The 15,666-nt window shown below is 41.2% G+C and overlaps 1 protein-coding gene across 1 annotated transcript in view; it reads right to left on the bottom strand.

The window, feature by feature from the left end:
• AGAP3 (ArfGAP with GTPase domain, ankyrin repeat and PH domain 3) overlaps nucleotides 1–15,666 on the bottom strand; it is a 1,006,220-nt gene that overhangs the window by 150,526 nt on the left and 840,028 nt on the right. The window contains exons 12-13 of the mRNA XM_053713235.1: nucleotides 8,408–8,569; nucleotides 6,926–7,080 (exon numbers count right to left, since the gene is read on the bottom strand). Of these exons, the coding sequence (XP_053569210.1) occupies nucleotides 6,926–7,080; nucleotides 8,408–8,569 (317 nt within the window). The remainder of the gene's footprint in view (nucleotides 1–6,925; nucleotides 7,081–8,407; nucleotides 8,570–15,666) is intronic.

Below are 15,666 nucleotides of genomic sequence, written 5' to 3'. Positions count from 1 at the left end.
CTGTTCATTATCTGGACAGGAAGTCTTAATGAATTCAAGGAATTCATCAAAATTCTGAACACAAATGATTTAAATCTGAAATTAACCTACAACACAAGTACTGAACAGGTTGAATTCCTTGATGTAATAATTTACAAGGATGAAGATTACAAACTAAAAACTGATTTATACAGGAAGAACACCGCTACAATTTGACAGCTGTCATACTCAACAAACAAAGAAAGGTATCCCTATTGGGGAATTTTTAAGGCTCAGAAGGAACTGTACAGATGATACTATTTTCTATAAGAGAGCGAAGGAGCTTAAGAAACTATTAAAAGAAAGAGGTTATACTCGTAAGATATTACGTACAGCATTTTAAAGAGCAAAGAGAACACCTCGTGACACACTTTTAACACCTAAAATTAAACCCAGAGGGATGGAAGAATCAGTGAGATTCGTCACTACGTTCAATGCGGAGCACAATATCATTGATAAAATACTCAATAGACATGTGGATGTTCTAAAATCAGATACTGTACTGTCTAAATACATAGGTGACAAAATCAAAACCAGCTGGAGAAGAGCACCGACTATTGGAAACCAATTGATCCAAAGTCATTTTTTGAGAAAAAGACCAAGTAATAAGAATATATGTGGTACTTACCCCTGTGGAGGATGCAGTTTTTGCAAATATATCAACAATGAAAGGGAGTTTAATAGCACAACCGGACTGAAATACATGTATGGCTTTGCAAACTGCAAAACCAAAAATGTAGTGTACTGTTTATTATGTAATTGTGGAAAAAGATACATTGGTATTACGACATGTGAACTCCGGGTGAGAGTGGGAGAACATGTTAATAGTATCAAAAACTGTGAATCGGACAAAAAGAATGATAAAAAGCTGACTCCTGTGGCACGACACTATCTATGTCAACATGGTACGAAACCACAACTGAAAATATGTTTATTACAAGTTATCAAACCAGGTATTAGAGGCGGCGATATAGAGTCTATGCTACTTCAAGCTGAATGCCGATGGATTTTTGGCTAAATACACTTGTACCAAATGGAATAAATGAACAAGATGGCTTTGGCTCATTCCTATAAAATTCTGACAAAATTATAGCTGTGACACACTTCAAAAACACTATATGGGTATTAATGATATGTTAGGACATGAGATATGATACTTAAAAACATACTTGGTTATATAGATGGTCCTATATTCATCCTTTGCATACAGTTCTAATCCACATATTGCTTGGCAATGAGATAACTATGTCATATTATTATCTCACCTATATGAGTGATGATTAATAGAACCGTAAAGGGCTTTTTTATTTCATAATGCCCCTTATACCAATCTGTACAAATCTTTAATTTTGAACATATCTATTCTAAACAACACTATATAAGTATTAATTGTGTGTCAGGGCATGAGACACTATACATAAAAACATACTTGGTGGTGTATAGTTGGTCCTATATGTTTCATCCTTGGTATACTAATCTAAATATTGTGTGGTTATGGGATATCTGTGTCATGTTATTATCTCACATATATGAATAATGATAAATAGAACCGTAAAGGGTTCTATTATTTTATAATGCTCCTTATACCAATCTGAATAATTCATTAATCATGATCCTATCTATTTTCCATTTCAAAGATACCCTAAAATATGAACTTTACCGATTTGTAGAATTATCAGCTATATGATGACCTCATACTTTTATCTTATGAGTTATGATAAAATAATCGTAAAGGGCTCTATTATTTCATAATGCCCCTTATACCAATCTGAACAATTCATTAATTATGATCCTATTTATTTTTCATTTTAAAGATACCCTAAAATATGAATTTCACAGATTAGCTGAATGATCAGCTGTATAGTCTGTATGATGATCTCAAACTTTAATCCATGTGTACTTATTAACTTTATATCGTCACTTTAAATTAATTTATTTAATCAACATCCTAATTGTAGGTTATATATCACATTAATATCTGTGATTACATTTGAACAGACATGTTCTAATACAAAATCTAAAATCTCTCTCTCTCTTTTTATGGATTACACAGTTGTACTTTACAGGTCTTCTCATACGTTTCTCAAATTGTGATATTGTTATTAGTAACTACTTTGTTCTGACCATACGTGAAAGACAAGTATCCATGACTTCCTTTGCTTATACACTATATTGATACTTCATAGGTCCTTACATGATGGTTTCAATTTGAATACTACTATAGGTGATAGTGTAATTCTGACTTTGAGAATCCTATATGAAGGAATAATATTGATGTATTACTTGCTACACTGTACGTTGCACATCATCTCGGTCTGCATGAAGGCAATCACTGCAGCGCATTCAGTAGCATTATATAATGAGATCCTAGATAGATATATGCCTCTCAGTATCTGTCTGTTTCCCCTGTATATTTTCTTACACCTCTTTGTTACAATATTTCACGTAGGAGAATCAGACATTCAATCCAGATCCCCTTTTTTAGGGAAATTATATAACACTATTCGTCTCCCTCACATGATCCTGGGTTTGATAAAGAAATGCTCACATATTACTAACTATATACCGTTATCGTGGAGGTTGCAATTACAGCTGATCATTTGTTTATTTTACCTAATATGACAGGATGACGTTCCATCACACATGATGGTTTCTAACCAATGGGAAGTAAATCAATCTGATAGGTTAAGTTAGTGGGCGTATACTCATACTCCACTTTGATTAGTTTAAGAATCATTTAAAGGCTAGGAGTTGAACCCGGATCGGGTTAGCCTTTGAGGAAGCAGGGATACGGCGAAATGCGCATCAGGTGTACTTAGGGGGCCATATCCACTTTCATAGCCGTTATAATTTTGTTTTTTGAGCTGATTATTTGGCTGATTTGTACCCACACAGATCGGTGCCTACTCCTTGCTCTGCACTGCTTTAATTTAGTTAAACTCGTTGATGGGGTCAATCCCCTTTATAGATTAATGTACTGCAGTTTCGAGCTATTCTAAGTTTGCACTGAGACTGTGTGGGACTTTGGATCACAGACTAATTACGTGTTTTTGTGGATATTTGTACCCATGATACATTTTTAATCCAAGTTTTAGTTACACAACATACATTAACTTGTACATATTAACATTATAGAATAAAAGTTATGTTTTATTTACACCTAGTCCAGGTGACCCTCCATGCCATTCCAACTATTAATGAATTGACCCTTGCAAGAGTGCTGATAAACTGTCACTTTTTATCTGCTTGTTTTTTCCGGTTGGTACAGAAACTTATACCCCAGGCCCTGTTGGTACAGAAGCTTATACCCCAGGCCCCGTTGGTACAGAAGCTTATATCCCAGGCCCCGTTGGTACAGAAGCTTATACCCCAGGCCCCATTGGTACAGAAGCTTATACCACAGGCCCTGTTGGTACAGAAGCTTATACCACAGGCCCTGTTGGTACAGAAGCTTATACCCCAGGCCCTGTTGGTACAGAAGCTTATACCCCAGGCCCCGTTGGTATAGAAGCTTATACCCCAGGCCCCGTTGGTACAGAAGCTTATACCCCAGGCCCCGTTGGTATAGAAGCTTATACCCCAGGCCCTGTTGGTACAGAAGCTTATACCCCAGGCTCTATTGGTACAGAAGCTTATACCCCAGGCCCTGTTGGTACAGAAGCTTATACCCCAGGCTCTGTTGGTACAGAAACTTATACCCCAGGCCCCGTTGGTACAGAAGCTTATACCCCAGGCCCCGTTGGTATAGAAGCTTATACCCCAGGCCCCGTTGGTACAGAAGCTTATACCCCAGGCCCCGTTGGTACAGAAGCTTATACCACAGGCCCCGTTGGTACAGAAGCTTATACCCCAGGCCCCGTTGGTACAGAAGCTTATACCCCAGGGCCCGTTGGTACAGAAGCTTATACCCCAGGCCCTGTTAGTACAGAAGCTTATACCCCAGGCCCCGTTGGTACAGAAGCTTATACCCCAGGGCCCGTTGGTATAGAAGCATATACCCCAGGCCCTGTTGGTACAGAAGCATATACCCCAGGCCCTGTTGGTACAGAAGCTTATACCCCAGGCCCTGTTGGTACAGAAGCTTATACCCCAGGCTCTGTTGGTACAGAAGCTTATACCCCAGGCCCCATTGGTACAGAAGCTTATACCCCAGGCCCCATTGGTACAGAAGCTTATACCCCAGGCCCTGTTGGTACAGAAACTTATACTACAGGCCCCGTTGGTACAGAAGCTTATACCCCAGGCCCCGTTGGTACAGAAGCTTATACCACAGGCCCTGTTGGTACAGAAGCTTATACCCCAGGCCCCGTTGGTACAGAAGCTTATACCCCAGGGCCCGTTGGTACAGAAGCTTATACCCCAGGCCCTGTTAGTACAGAAGCTTATACCCCAGGCCCTGTTAGTACAGAAGCTTATACCCCAGGCTCTGTTAGTACAGAAGCTTATACCCCAGGCTCTGTTAGTACAGAAGCTTATACCCCAGGCCCCCTTGGTACAGAAACTTATACCTCAGGCTCTGTTGGTACAGAAGCTTATACCCCAGGCCCCGTTGGTACAGAAGCTTATACCCCAGGCTCTGTTGGTACAGAAGCTTATACCCCAGGCCCCGTTGGTACAGAAGCTTATACCCCAGGCCCCGTTGGTACAGAAGCTTATACCCCAGGCCCCGTTGGTACAGAAGCTTATACCCTAGGCTCTGTTGGTACAGAAGCTTATACCCCAGGCCCCGTTGGTACAGAAGCTTATACCCCAGGACCTGTTGGTACAGAAACTTATACCCCAGGCCCCGTTGGTACAGAAGCTTATACCCCAGGCCCCGTTGGTACAGAAGCTTATACCCCAGGCCCTGTTGGTACAGAAACTTATACCCCAGGCCCCGTTGGTACAGAAGCTTATACCCCAGGCCCGTTGGTACAGAAGCTTATACCACAGGCCCTGTTGGTACAGAAGCTTATACCCCAGGCCCCGTTGGTACAGAAGCTTATACCCCAGGGCCCGTTGATACAGAAGCTTATACCCCAGGCCCTGTTAGTACAGAAGCTTATACCCCAGGCCCTGTTAGTACAGAAGCTTATACCCCAGGCTCTGTTAGTACAGAAGCTTATACCCCAGGCTCTGTTAGTACAGAAGCTTATACCCCAGGCTCTGTTAGTACAGAAGCTTATACCCCAGGCCCCCTTGGTACAGAAACTTATACCTCAGGCTCTGTTGGTACAGAAGCTTATACCCCAGGCTCTGTTGGTACAGAAGCTTATACCCCAGGCCCCGTTGGTACAGAAGCTTATACCCCAGGCCCTGTTGGTACAGAAGCTTATACCCCAGGCCCTGTTGGTACAGAAGCTTATACCCCAGGCCCGTTGGTACAGAAGCTTATACCCCAGGCTCTGTTGGTACAGAAGCTTATACCCCAGGCTCTGTTAGTACAGAAGCTTATACCCCAGGCCCCGTTGGTACAGAAGCTTATACCCCAGGCCCTGTTAGTACAGAAGCTTATACCCCAGGCCCCGTTGGTACAGAAGCTTATACCCCAGGCCCTGTTGGTACAGAAGCTTATACCCCAGGAACGGTTGGTACAGAAACTTATACCCCAGGCCCCGTTGGTACAGAAGCTTATACCCCAGGAACGGTTGGTACAGAAACTTATACCCCAGGCCCCGTCGGTACAGAAGCTTATACCTCAGGCTCTGTTGGTATAGAAGCTTATACCCCAGGCCCTGTTGGTACAGAAGTTTATACCCCAGGCTCTGTTGGTATAGAAGCTTATACCCCAGGCTCTGTTAGTACAGAAGCTTATACCCCAGGCTCTGTTGGTATAGAAGCTTATACCCCAGGCTCTGTTGGTACAGAAGCTTATACCCCAGGCCCTGTTGGTACAGAAGCTTATACCCCAGGCCCTGTTGGTACAGAAGCTTATACCCCAGGCCCCGTTGGTACAGAAGCTTATACCCCAGGGCCCGTTGGTACAGAAGCTTATACCCCAGGACCCGTTGGTACAGAAGCTTATACCCCAGGCCCTGTTAGTACAGAAGCTTATACCCCAGGCCCTGTTGGTACAGAAGCTTATACCCCAGGCTCTGTTGGTATAGAAGCTTATACCCCAGGCCCCATTGGTACAGAAGCTTATACCCCAGGCCCCATTGGTACAGAAGCTTATACCCCAGGCTCTGTTAGTACAGAAGCTTATACCCCAGGCTCTGTTGGTACAGAAGCTTATACCCCAGGCTCTGTTGGTACAGAAGCTTATACCCCAGGCCCTGTTGGTACAGAAGCTTATACCCCAGGCCCTGTTGGTACAGAAGCTTATACCCCAGGCCCCGTTGGTACAGAAGCTTATACCCCAGGCCCCGTTGGTACAGAAGCTTATACCCCAGGCCCCGTTGGTACAGAAGCTTATACCCCAGGCTCTGTTGGTACAGAAGCTTATACCCCAGGCCCTGTTGGTATAGAAGCTTATACCCCAGGCTCTGTAGTTACAGAAGCTTATACCCCAGGCTCTGTTGGTATAGAAGCTTATACCCCAGGCTCTGTTGGTACAGAAGCTTATACCCCAGGCCCCGTTGGTATAGAAGCTTATACCCCAGGCTCCGTAGTTACAGAAGCTTATACCACAGGCTCTGTTGGTATAGAAGCTTATACCCAAGGCCCCATTGGTATAGAAGCTTATACCCCAGGCTTTGTTGGTACAGAAGCTTATACCCCAGGCCCCGTTGGTATAGAAGCTTATACCCCAGGCTCTGTAGTTACAGAAGCTTATACCACAGGCTCTGTTGGTATAGAAGCTTATACCCAAGGCCCCATTGGTATAGAAGCTTATACCTTAGGCTCCGTAGTTACAGTCGCTAATACCCCCTTATAACAGCTTAGTGCTTTGCACGGCAGGTGTCATGCCTGCTTGTGTGTAACATACCTTATTTTTGGTGCTCTCACAGCCTTGCAGACTGGCGAGGATCTGACTCTCAATAGCTTGAACCCAAAGCTCTCTGTCTTCGTACAGGGCAGCCTCAAAGTGCCAGGTTTGTCCACTAAGAGACACGATGACAAAGCCATAGGACTCTTCAAGCTCTGCAGGGAAAAATCATTTTAAACAGGGTGCAGTGTGACAGGGTTACACAAACAAATATATCCCACTAAATCCAACCCTCCCTTGTTTACAGATCTCTCTAAAGTCTCCAGCATCCAAAATAGTCCCATCAAAAAAACATTGTTTCCCAGAGCACTGACCAGCTCAAACACATCTCTAACACATAACGTAAAAAAAAATATTCCTCGCCCACAGTAGATGACACTAGAATATTCCTCGCCCACAGTACAGATATCACTGGAATATTCCTCGCCCGCAGTAGATGACACTAGAATATTCATTGCCTGCATTACAGATATCACTAGAATATTCCTGGCCCGCAGTACAGATATCACTAGAATATTCCTGGCCAACAGTACAGATATCACTAGAATATTCCTCACCCACAGTACAGATATCCCTAGAATATTCCTTGTCCGCAGTAGATGACACTAGAATATTCCTCGCCTGCAGTACAGATATCACTAGAATATTCCTCTCTCACAGTAGATGACACTAGAATATTCCTGGCCTGCAGTACAGATATCACTAGAATATTCCTCACCCACAGTAGAAGAACCTTCCTAGCCCAGAGAACAGATTCCACTAGAACCTTCCTAGCCCAGAGTACAGATTCCACTAGAACCTTCCTAGCCCAGAGTACAGATTCCACTAGAACCTTCCTAGCCCAGAGTACAGATTCCACTAGAACCTTCCTAGCCCAGAGTACAGATTCCACTAGAACCTTCCTAGCCCAGAGTACAGATTCCACTAGAACCTTCCTAGCCCAGAGTACAGATTCCACTAGAACCTTCCTAGCCAAGAGTACAGATTCCACTAGAACCTTCCTAGCCAAGAGTACAGATTCCACTAGAACCTTCCTAGCTCAGAGTACAGATTCCACTAGAACCTTCCTAGCTCAGAGTACAGATTCCACTAGAACCTTCCTAGCCCAGAGTACAGATTCCACTAGCACCTTCCTAGTCCAAAGTACAGATTCCCCTAGAACATTCCTAGCCCAGAGCATAGATATAACTAGAAACTTCATAAATTAGAGTATAGATCCTATGAGTATCTACACAACCTCATCCCCCAGAGATCCTGTGACTTGGTTTTAGATTGCACTATAACACGCTCCCAGAGTATATTTGCCACTACCAACGTCCTTTTCCAGGGAATAAATACCAATAGAACTATGCTTGCCTACAGTATAGATGCCACCACAACATTTCTTGTCCAGAGAATAGACCCTACCTAGCCTACCTATCCCATCAGAGCCTCCCTTATCAGGGAATATAGGTCCAACCAAATCCAACTCTTCTTTAGTACCTTCAGTTGTGCTGGTTACACCCTCAAAACGTGGAGGAGCATTAGTCTTTTTTCTGCGATGTTTCTTGCGATTTGTATGGGGAGAAGGTGGTGGCTCAAGTTTTGGGCTGGATGTACCCCCTATGTTAGAGGCTGGACTCAAAGAGTCACCGGAAGAGACACCTTAAGACAGAGAAAGAATGGAAGGCAAGTTATATGAGAACCAGAGACAGAACACAAGGCTGCAATAGATTGTGTAATAGCATTGTAAGGGCTCCCTGTCCTGACTGCAAAACTCTCTGCAATGACCCCTGTCCTATATTCATTAGTAAATTGCATATATAGAATTGCAGGTTACTTTTGATCAAAACTTTTATATATTGTTGCCAGAATGAACAGAAAGTATACAATGTGTTTACTGGACTTACAGGAGGAAATATTCACATCATTTTTGTTTCAGTAAAGAGCCACCTGTTCCTGGAATAAAAGACAATGCCCAATCATAGAAATGTGTAAAAAGCGCTTTGAATGAAAAGAACAGGCAGCTAAAGGTTAACAGCCTACAGGGCTGATCACAATCAACTATTTTATGCCATAATCTCAATCAATAACTGACTCTGTAATCACCAAATTATCTTCTGAAGACAAACAAAAGGCAATATCACATTTTATCAGATTACAGGCTGATCGCATTCAGCTATTTTATGCTAGTGATGATTCCTGAACATAAGTGTGTTTTTACCGTAATCTCAATCACTAAATGACTCTGTAATCACCAAATTATCTTTTGACAAACAAAAAGGCAATATCACATTTTATCAAATTACATCATTGGATGTCTATTGATTGGTTCCTTTTAAAAGTGTTTAGAGGCTTTAAAAGGTGACGTGTGCAATTAAAGGGAAATGAAACACAAAATGTATGCACTATTTCCTGCCATTTAGTGCTCTAGAAGCCTACCTAGGTGTTTCTACAACACAGAATACCAAGAGAACAAAGCAAATTTCATATTAGAAGTAAATCAGAAACTTTTTTAAAATTGTATGTTCTGTCTGAATCACAAAAGAACATTTTTAGGTTCCATATCCCTTTAACCTGTTGTGCTCCAAAACCATAGTAATATATGCATATATAACGGATTTGAAGAGGAGCATGTTGGGTATCGTGGGCATCTGCGTTTGTTGGGTTATGGATTTCGCTAAAGAGCTTATTTTTTTTTACTTCATTTGTGTTTTGTGAAGTCACTATAGAGATTACTCACATAAACAGAGTACAGAGGGAAGGTATGTAAATCACTATACAGATTACGCACATAAGGAGAGTACAGAGGAAAGGTCTGTAAATCACTATACAGATTACACACATAAGGAGAACACAGAGGGAAGGTCTGGAAGTCACTATACAGATTACACACATAAGGAGAGTACAGAGGAAAGGTCTGTAAATCACTATACAGATTACACACAGAAGGAGAGTACAAAGGGAAGGTCTGTAAGTCACTTTACAGATTACACACAGAAGGAGAGTACAGAGGGAAGGTCTGTAAATCACTATACAGATTACACACACAAGGAGAACACAGAGGGAAGGTCTGGAAATCACTATACAGATTACACACACAAGGAGAGTACAGAGGGAAGGTCTATAAGTAACTATACAGATTACTCACATACGGAGAGTACAGAGGGAAGGTCTATAAGTAACTATACAGATTACACACATACGGAGAGTACAGAGGAAAGGTCTGCAAATAACTATACAGATTACACACATAAGGAGAGTACAGAGGGAAGGTCTATAAGTAACTATACAGATTACACACATAAAGAGAGTACAGAGGGAAGGTCTATAAGTAACTATACAGATTACACACATAAGGTGAGTACAGAGGGAAGGTCTGTAAGTAACTATACAATTTACACACATAAGGTGAGTACAGAGGGAAGGTCTATAAATCACTATACAGATTACACACATAAGGAGAGTACAGAGGGAAGGTCTATAAGTAACTATACAGATTACACATATAAGGATAGTACAGAGGAAAGGTCTATAAATAACTATACAGATTACACACATAAGGATAGTACAGAGGGAAGGCCTATAAGTAACTATACAGATTACACACATAAGGATAGTACAGAGGGAAGGTCTATAAGTAACTATACAGATTACACACATAAGGAGAGTACAGAGGGAAGGTCTGTAAGTAACTATACAGATTACACACATAAGGAGAGTACAGAGGGAAGGTCGATAAGTGACAATACAGATTATGCACATAAGGAGAGTACAGAGGGAAGGTCTATAAGTAACTATACAGATTATGCACATAAGGAGAGTACAGAGGGAAGGTCTGTAAATCACTATACAGATTACACACATAAGGAAAGTACAGAGGAAAGGTCTGTAAATCACTATACAGATTACACACATAAGGAGAGTACAGAGGGAATGTCTGTAAAACACTATACAGATTACACACATAAGGATAGTACAGAGGGAAGGTCTATAAGTAACTATACAGATTACACACATAAGGAGAGTACAGAGGGAAGGTCTGTAAATCACTATACAGATTACACACATAAAGAGAGTACAGAGGGAAGGTCTATAAGTGACTATACAGATTACACACATAAGGAAAGTACAGAGGGAAGGTCTATAAGTAACTATACAGATTACACACATAAGGTGAGTACAGAGGGAATGTCTATAAGTAACAATACAGTTTACACACATAAGGAGAGTACAGAGGGAAGGTCTATAAATAACTATACAGATTACACACATAAGGAGAGTACAGAGGGAAGGTCTATAAGTAACTATACAGATTACGCACATAAGGAGAGTACAGAGGGAAGATCTATAAGTAACTATACAGATTACACACATAAGGAGAGTACAGAGGGAAGGTCTATAAGTAACTATACAGATTACACACGTAAAGAGAGTACAGAGGGAAGGTCTATAAATCACTATACAGATTACGCACATAAGGAGAGTACAGAGGGAAGGTCTATAAGTAACTATACAGATTACACACATAAGGAGAGTACAGAGGGAAGGTCTATAAGTGACTATACAGATTACACACATAAGGAGAGTACAGAGGGAAGGTCTATAAGTAACTATACAGATTACACACATAAGGAGAGTACAGAGGGAAGGTCTGTAAATCACTATACAGATTACACACATAAGGAGAGTACAGAGGAAAGGTCTGTAAATCACTATACAGATTACACACACAAGGAGAACACAGAGGGAAGGTCTGGAAATCACTATACAGATTACACACACAAGGAGAGTACAGAGGGAAGGTCTATAAGTAACTATACAGATTACTCACATACGGAGAGTACAGAGGAAAGGTCTGCAAATAACTATACAGATTACACACATAAGGAGAGTACAGAGGGAAGGTCTATAAGTAACTATACAGATTACACACATAAAGAGAGTACAGAGGGAAGGTCTATAAGTAACTATACAGATTACACACATAAGGTGAGTACAGAGGGAAGGTCTGTAAGTAACTATACAATTTACACACATAAGGTGAGTACAGAGGGAAGGTCTATAAATCACTATACAGATTACACACATAAGGAGAGTACAGAGGGAGGGTCTGTAAGTAACTATACAGATTACGCACATAAGGAGAGTACAGAGGGAAGGTCTATAAGTAACTATACAGATTACACATATAAGGATAGTACAGAGGAAAGGTCTATAAATAACTAAACAGATTACACACATAAGGATAGTACAGAGGGAAGGCCTATAAGTAACTATACAGATTACACACATAAGGATAGTACAGAGGGAAGGTCTATAAGTAACTATACAGATTACACACATAAGGAGAGTACAGAGGGAAGGTCTGTAAGTAACTATACAGATTACACACATAAGGAGAGTACAGAGGGAAGGTCGATAAGTGACAATACAGATTATGCACATAAGGAGAGTACAGAGGGAAGGTCTATAAGTAACTATACAGATTATGCACATAAGGAGAGTACAGAGGGAAGGTCTGTAAATCACTATACAGATTACACACATAAGGAAAGTACAGAGGAAAGGTCTGTAAATCACTATACAGATTACACACATAAGGAGAGTACAGAGGGAATGTCTGTAAAACACTATACAGATTACACACATAAGGATAGTACAGAGGGAAGGTCTATAAGTAACTATACAGATTACACACATAAGGAGAGTACAGAGGGAAGGTCTGTAAATCACTATACAGATTACACACATAAAGAGAGTACAGAGGGAAGGTCTATAAGTGACTATACAGATTACACACATAAGGAAAGTACAGAGGGAAGGTCTATAAGTAACTATACAGATTACACACATAAGGTGAGTACAGAGGGAATGTCTATAAGTAACAATACAGTTTACACACATAAGGAGAGTACAGAGGGAAGGTCTATAAATAACTATACAGATTACACACATAAGGAGAGTACAGAGGGAAGGTCTATAAGTAACTATACAGATTACGCACATAAGGAGAGTACAGAGGGAAGATCTATAAGTAACTATACAGATTACACACATAAGGAGAGTACAGAGGGAAGGTCTATAAGTAACTATACAGATTACACACGTAAAGAGAGTACAGAGGGAAGGTCTATAAATCACTATACAGATTACGCACATAAGGAGAGTACAGAGGGAAGGTCTATAAGTAACTATACAGATTACACACATAAGGAGAGTACAGAGGGAAGGTCTGTAAATCACTATACAGATTACACACATAAGGAGAGTACAGAGGGAGGGTCTGTAAGTAACTATACAGATTACTCACATAAGGAGAGTACAGAGGGAAGGTCTATAAGTAACTATACAGATTACACACATAAGGAAAGTACAGAGGGAAGGTCTGTAAGTAACTATACAGATTACACACATAAGGAGAGTACAGAGGGAAGGTCTGTAAGCAACTATACAGATTACACACATAAAGAGAGTACAGAGGGTAGGTCTGTAAGTAACAATACAGATTACACACATAAGGAGAACACAGAGGGAAGGTCTGGAAGTCACTATACAGATTACACACATAAAGAGAGTACAGAGGGAAGGTCTATAAGTAACTATACAGCTTACACACATAAGGAGAGTACAGAGGGAAGATCTGTAAGTAACTATACAGATTACACACATAAGTAGAACACAGAGGGAAGGTCTGGAAGTAACTATACAGATTACACACATAAGGATAGTACAGAGGGAAGGTCTGTAAGTAACTATAAAGATTACACACATAAGGAGAACACAGAGGGAAGGTCTGGAAGTAACTAAACAGATTACACACATAAGGATAGTACAGAGGGAAGGTCTGTAAGTAACTATACAGATTACACACATAAGGAGAGTACAGAGGGAAGGTCTGTAAGTAACTATACAGATTACGCACATAAGGAGAGTACAGAGGGAAGGTCTATAAGTAACTATACAGATTACACACATAAGGTGAGTACAGAGGGAAGGTCTATAAGTAACAATACAGCTTACACACATAAGGAGAGTACAGAGGGAAGGTCTATAAATAACTATACAGATTACACACATAAGGAAAGTACAGAGGGTAGGTCTGTAAGTAACAATACAGATTACACACATAAGGAGAACACAGAGGGAAGGTCTGGAAGTCACTATACAGATTACACACATAAGGAGAGTACAGAGGGAAGGTCTATAAGTAACTATACAGCTTACACACATAAGGAGAGTACAGAGGGAAGGTCTGTAAGTAACTATATAGATTACACACATAAGGAGAACACAGAGGGAAGGTCTGGAAGTAACTATACAGATTACACACATGAGGATAGTACAGAGGGAAGGTCTGTAAGTAACTATACAGATTACACACATAAGGAGAGTACAGAGGGAAGGTCTGTAAGTAACTATACAGATTACACACATAAGGAGAGTACAGAGGAAAGGTCTATAAGTAACTATACATCTTACACACATAAGGATAGTACAGAGGGAAGGTCTATAAGTCACTATAAAGATTACACACCTAAGGAGAGTACAGAGGGAAGGTCTATAAGTCAATATACAGATTACACACATAAGGGGAGTACAGAGGAAAGGTCTATAAGTAACTATACAGTTTACACACATAAGGATAGTACAGAGGGAAGGTCTATAAGTCACTATAAAGATTACACACCTAAGGAGAGTACAGAGGGAAGGTCTATAAGTCACTATACAGATTACACACATAAGGAAAGTACAGAGGAAAGGTCTGTAAATCACTATACAGATTACACACATAAGGAGAGTACAGAGGGAAGGTCTGTAAGTCACTATACAGATTACACACATAAGGAGAGTACAGAGGGAAGGTCTGTAAGTAACTATACAGTTTACACACATAAGGAGAGTACAGAGGGAAGGTCTGTAAGTAACTATACAGATTACACGCATAAGGTGAGTACAGAGGGAAGGTCTATAAGTAGCAGAGGTCCTAACCCTGCATTCTGGCTGCAGCTTTCCATGCAAAAGAGACCTGCTACAGAGTCTGTGGGTCTGTAAGCAAATAGCTGGCCTTGTGAGCCCCAATTGTCTTTTTAAAGACAGTGCAGGGAAAGGAATTAATACCTACCTGAAGAAGGGAGTGAGGCAGAGGGGACATTACCTGCCTTAAAGGAGCAGCGAGGCTGAGGGATCTATTCATGCCTAGAAGCAGACAGGCAGAAGTGACGCTACCTGCCTGGGAGCCCACTGAGACCAGCCCTGCAGGGGGAGATACAGCCGCTGGCTTGACCCCGGTCTCAGCAACTATAGCTCTGGTCCCAGTATCTGATGGCCATCTCTGGGTTTGGACAGAGAAAGGGAGAACCCTAGCGGAGTATCGCTACACACAAATAAGGATTGTGTGTAGGGAAGGTCTGTAAATCACTATACCGATTACACACATAAGGAGAGTACAGAGGGAAGGTCTGCAAATCACTATACCGATTACTCACATAAGGAGAGTGCAGAGGGAAGGTCTGGAAGTCACTATACAGATTACACACATAAGGTGAGTACAGAGGAAAGGTCTGTAAATCACTATACAGATTATACACAAGGAGAGTACAGAGGGAAGGTCTGTAAATCACTATACAGATTATACACAAGGAGAGTACAGAGGGAGGGTCTGTAAGTAACTATACAGTTTACTCACATAAGGAGAGTACAGAGGGAGGGTCTGTAAGTAACTATACAGATTACACACATAAGGAGAGTACAGAGGGAAG

The sequence above is a fragment of the Bombina bombina genome, chromosome 5, assembly GCF_027579735.1.
Source record: "Bombina bombina isolate aBomBom1 chromosome 5, aBomBom1.pri, whole genome shotgun sequence".
NCBI classification, from domain to species: Eukaryota; Metazoa; Chordata; class Amphibia; order Anura; family Bombinatoridae; genus Bombina; species Bombina bombina.
This window is presented reverse-complemented; position numbering and strand designations above follow the sequence as displayed.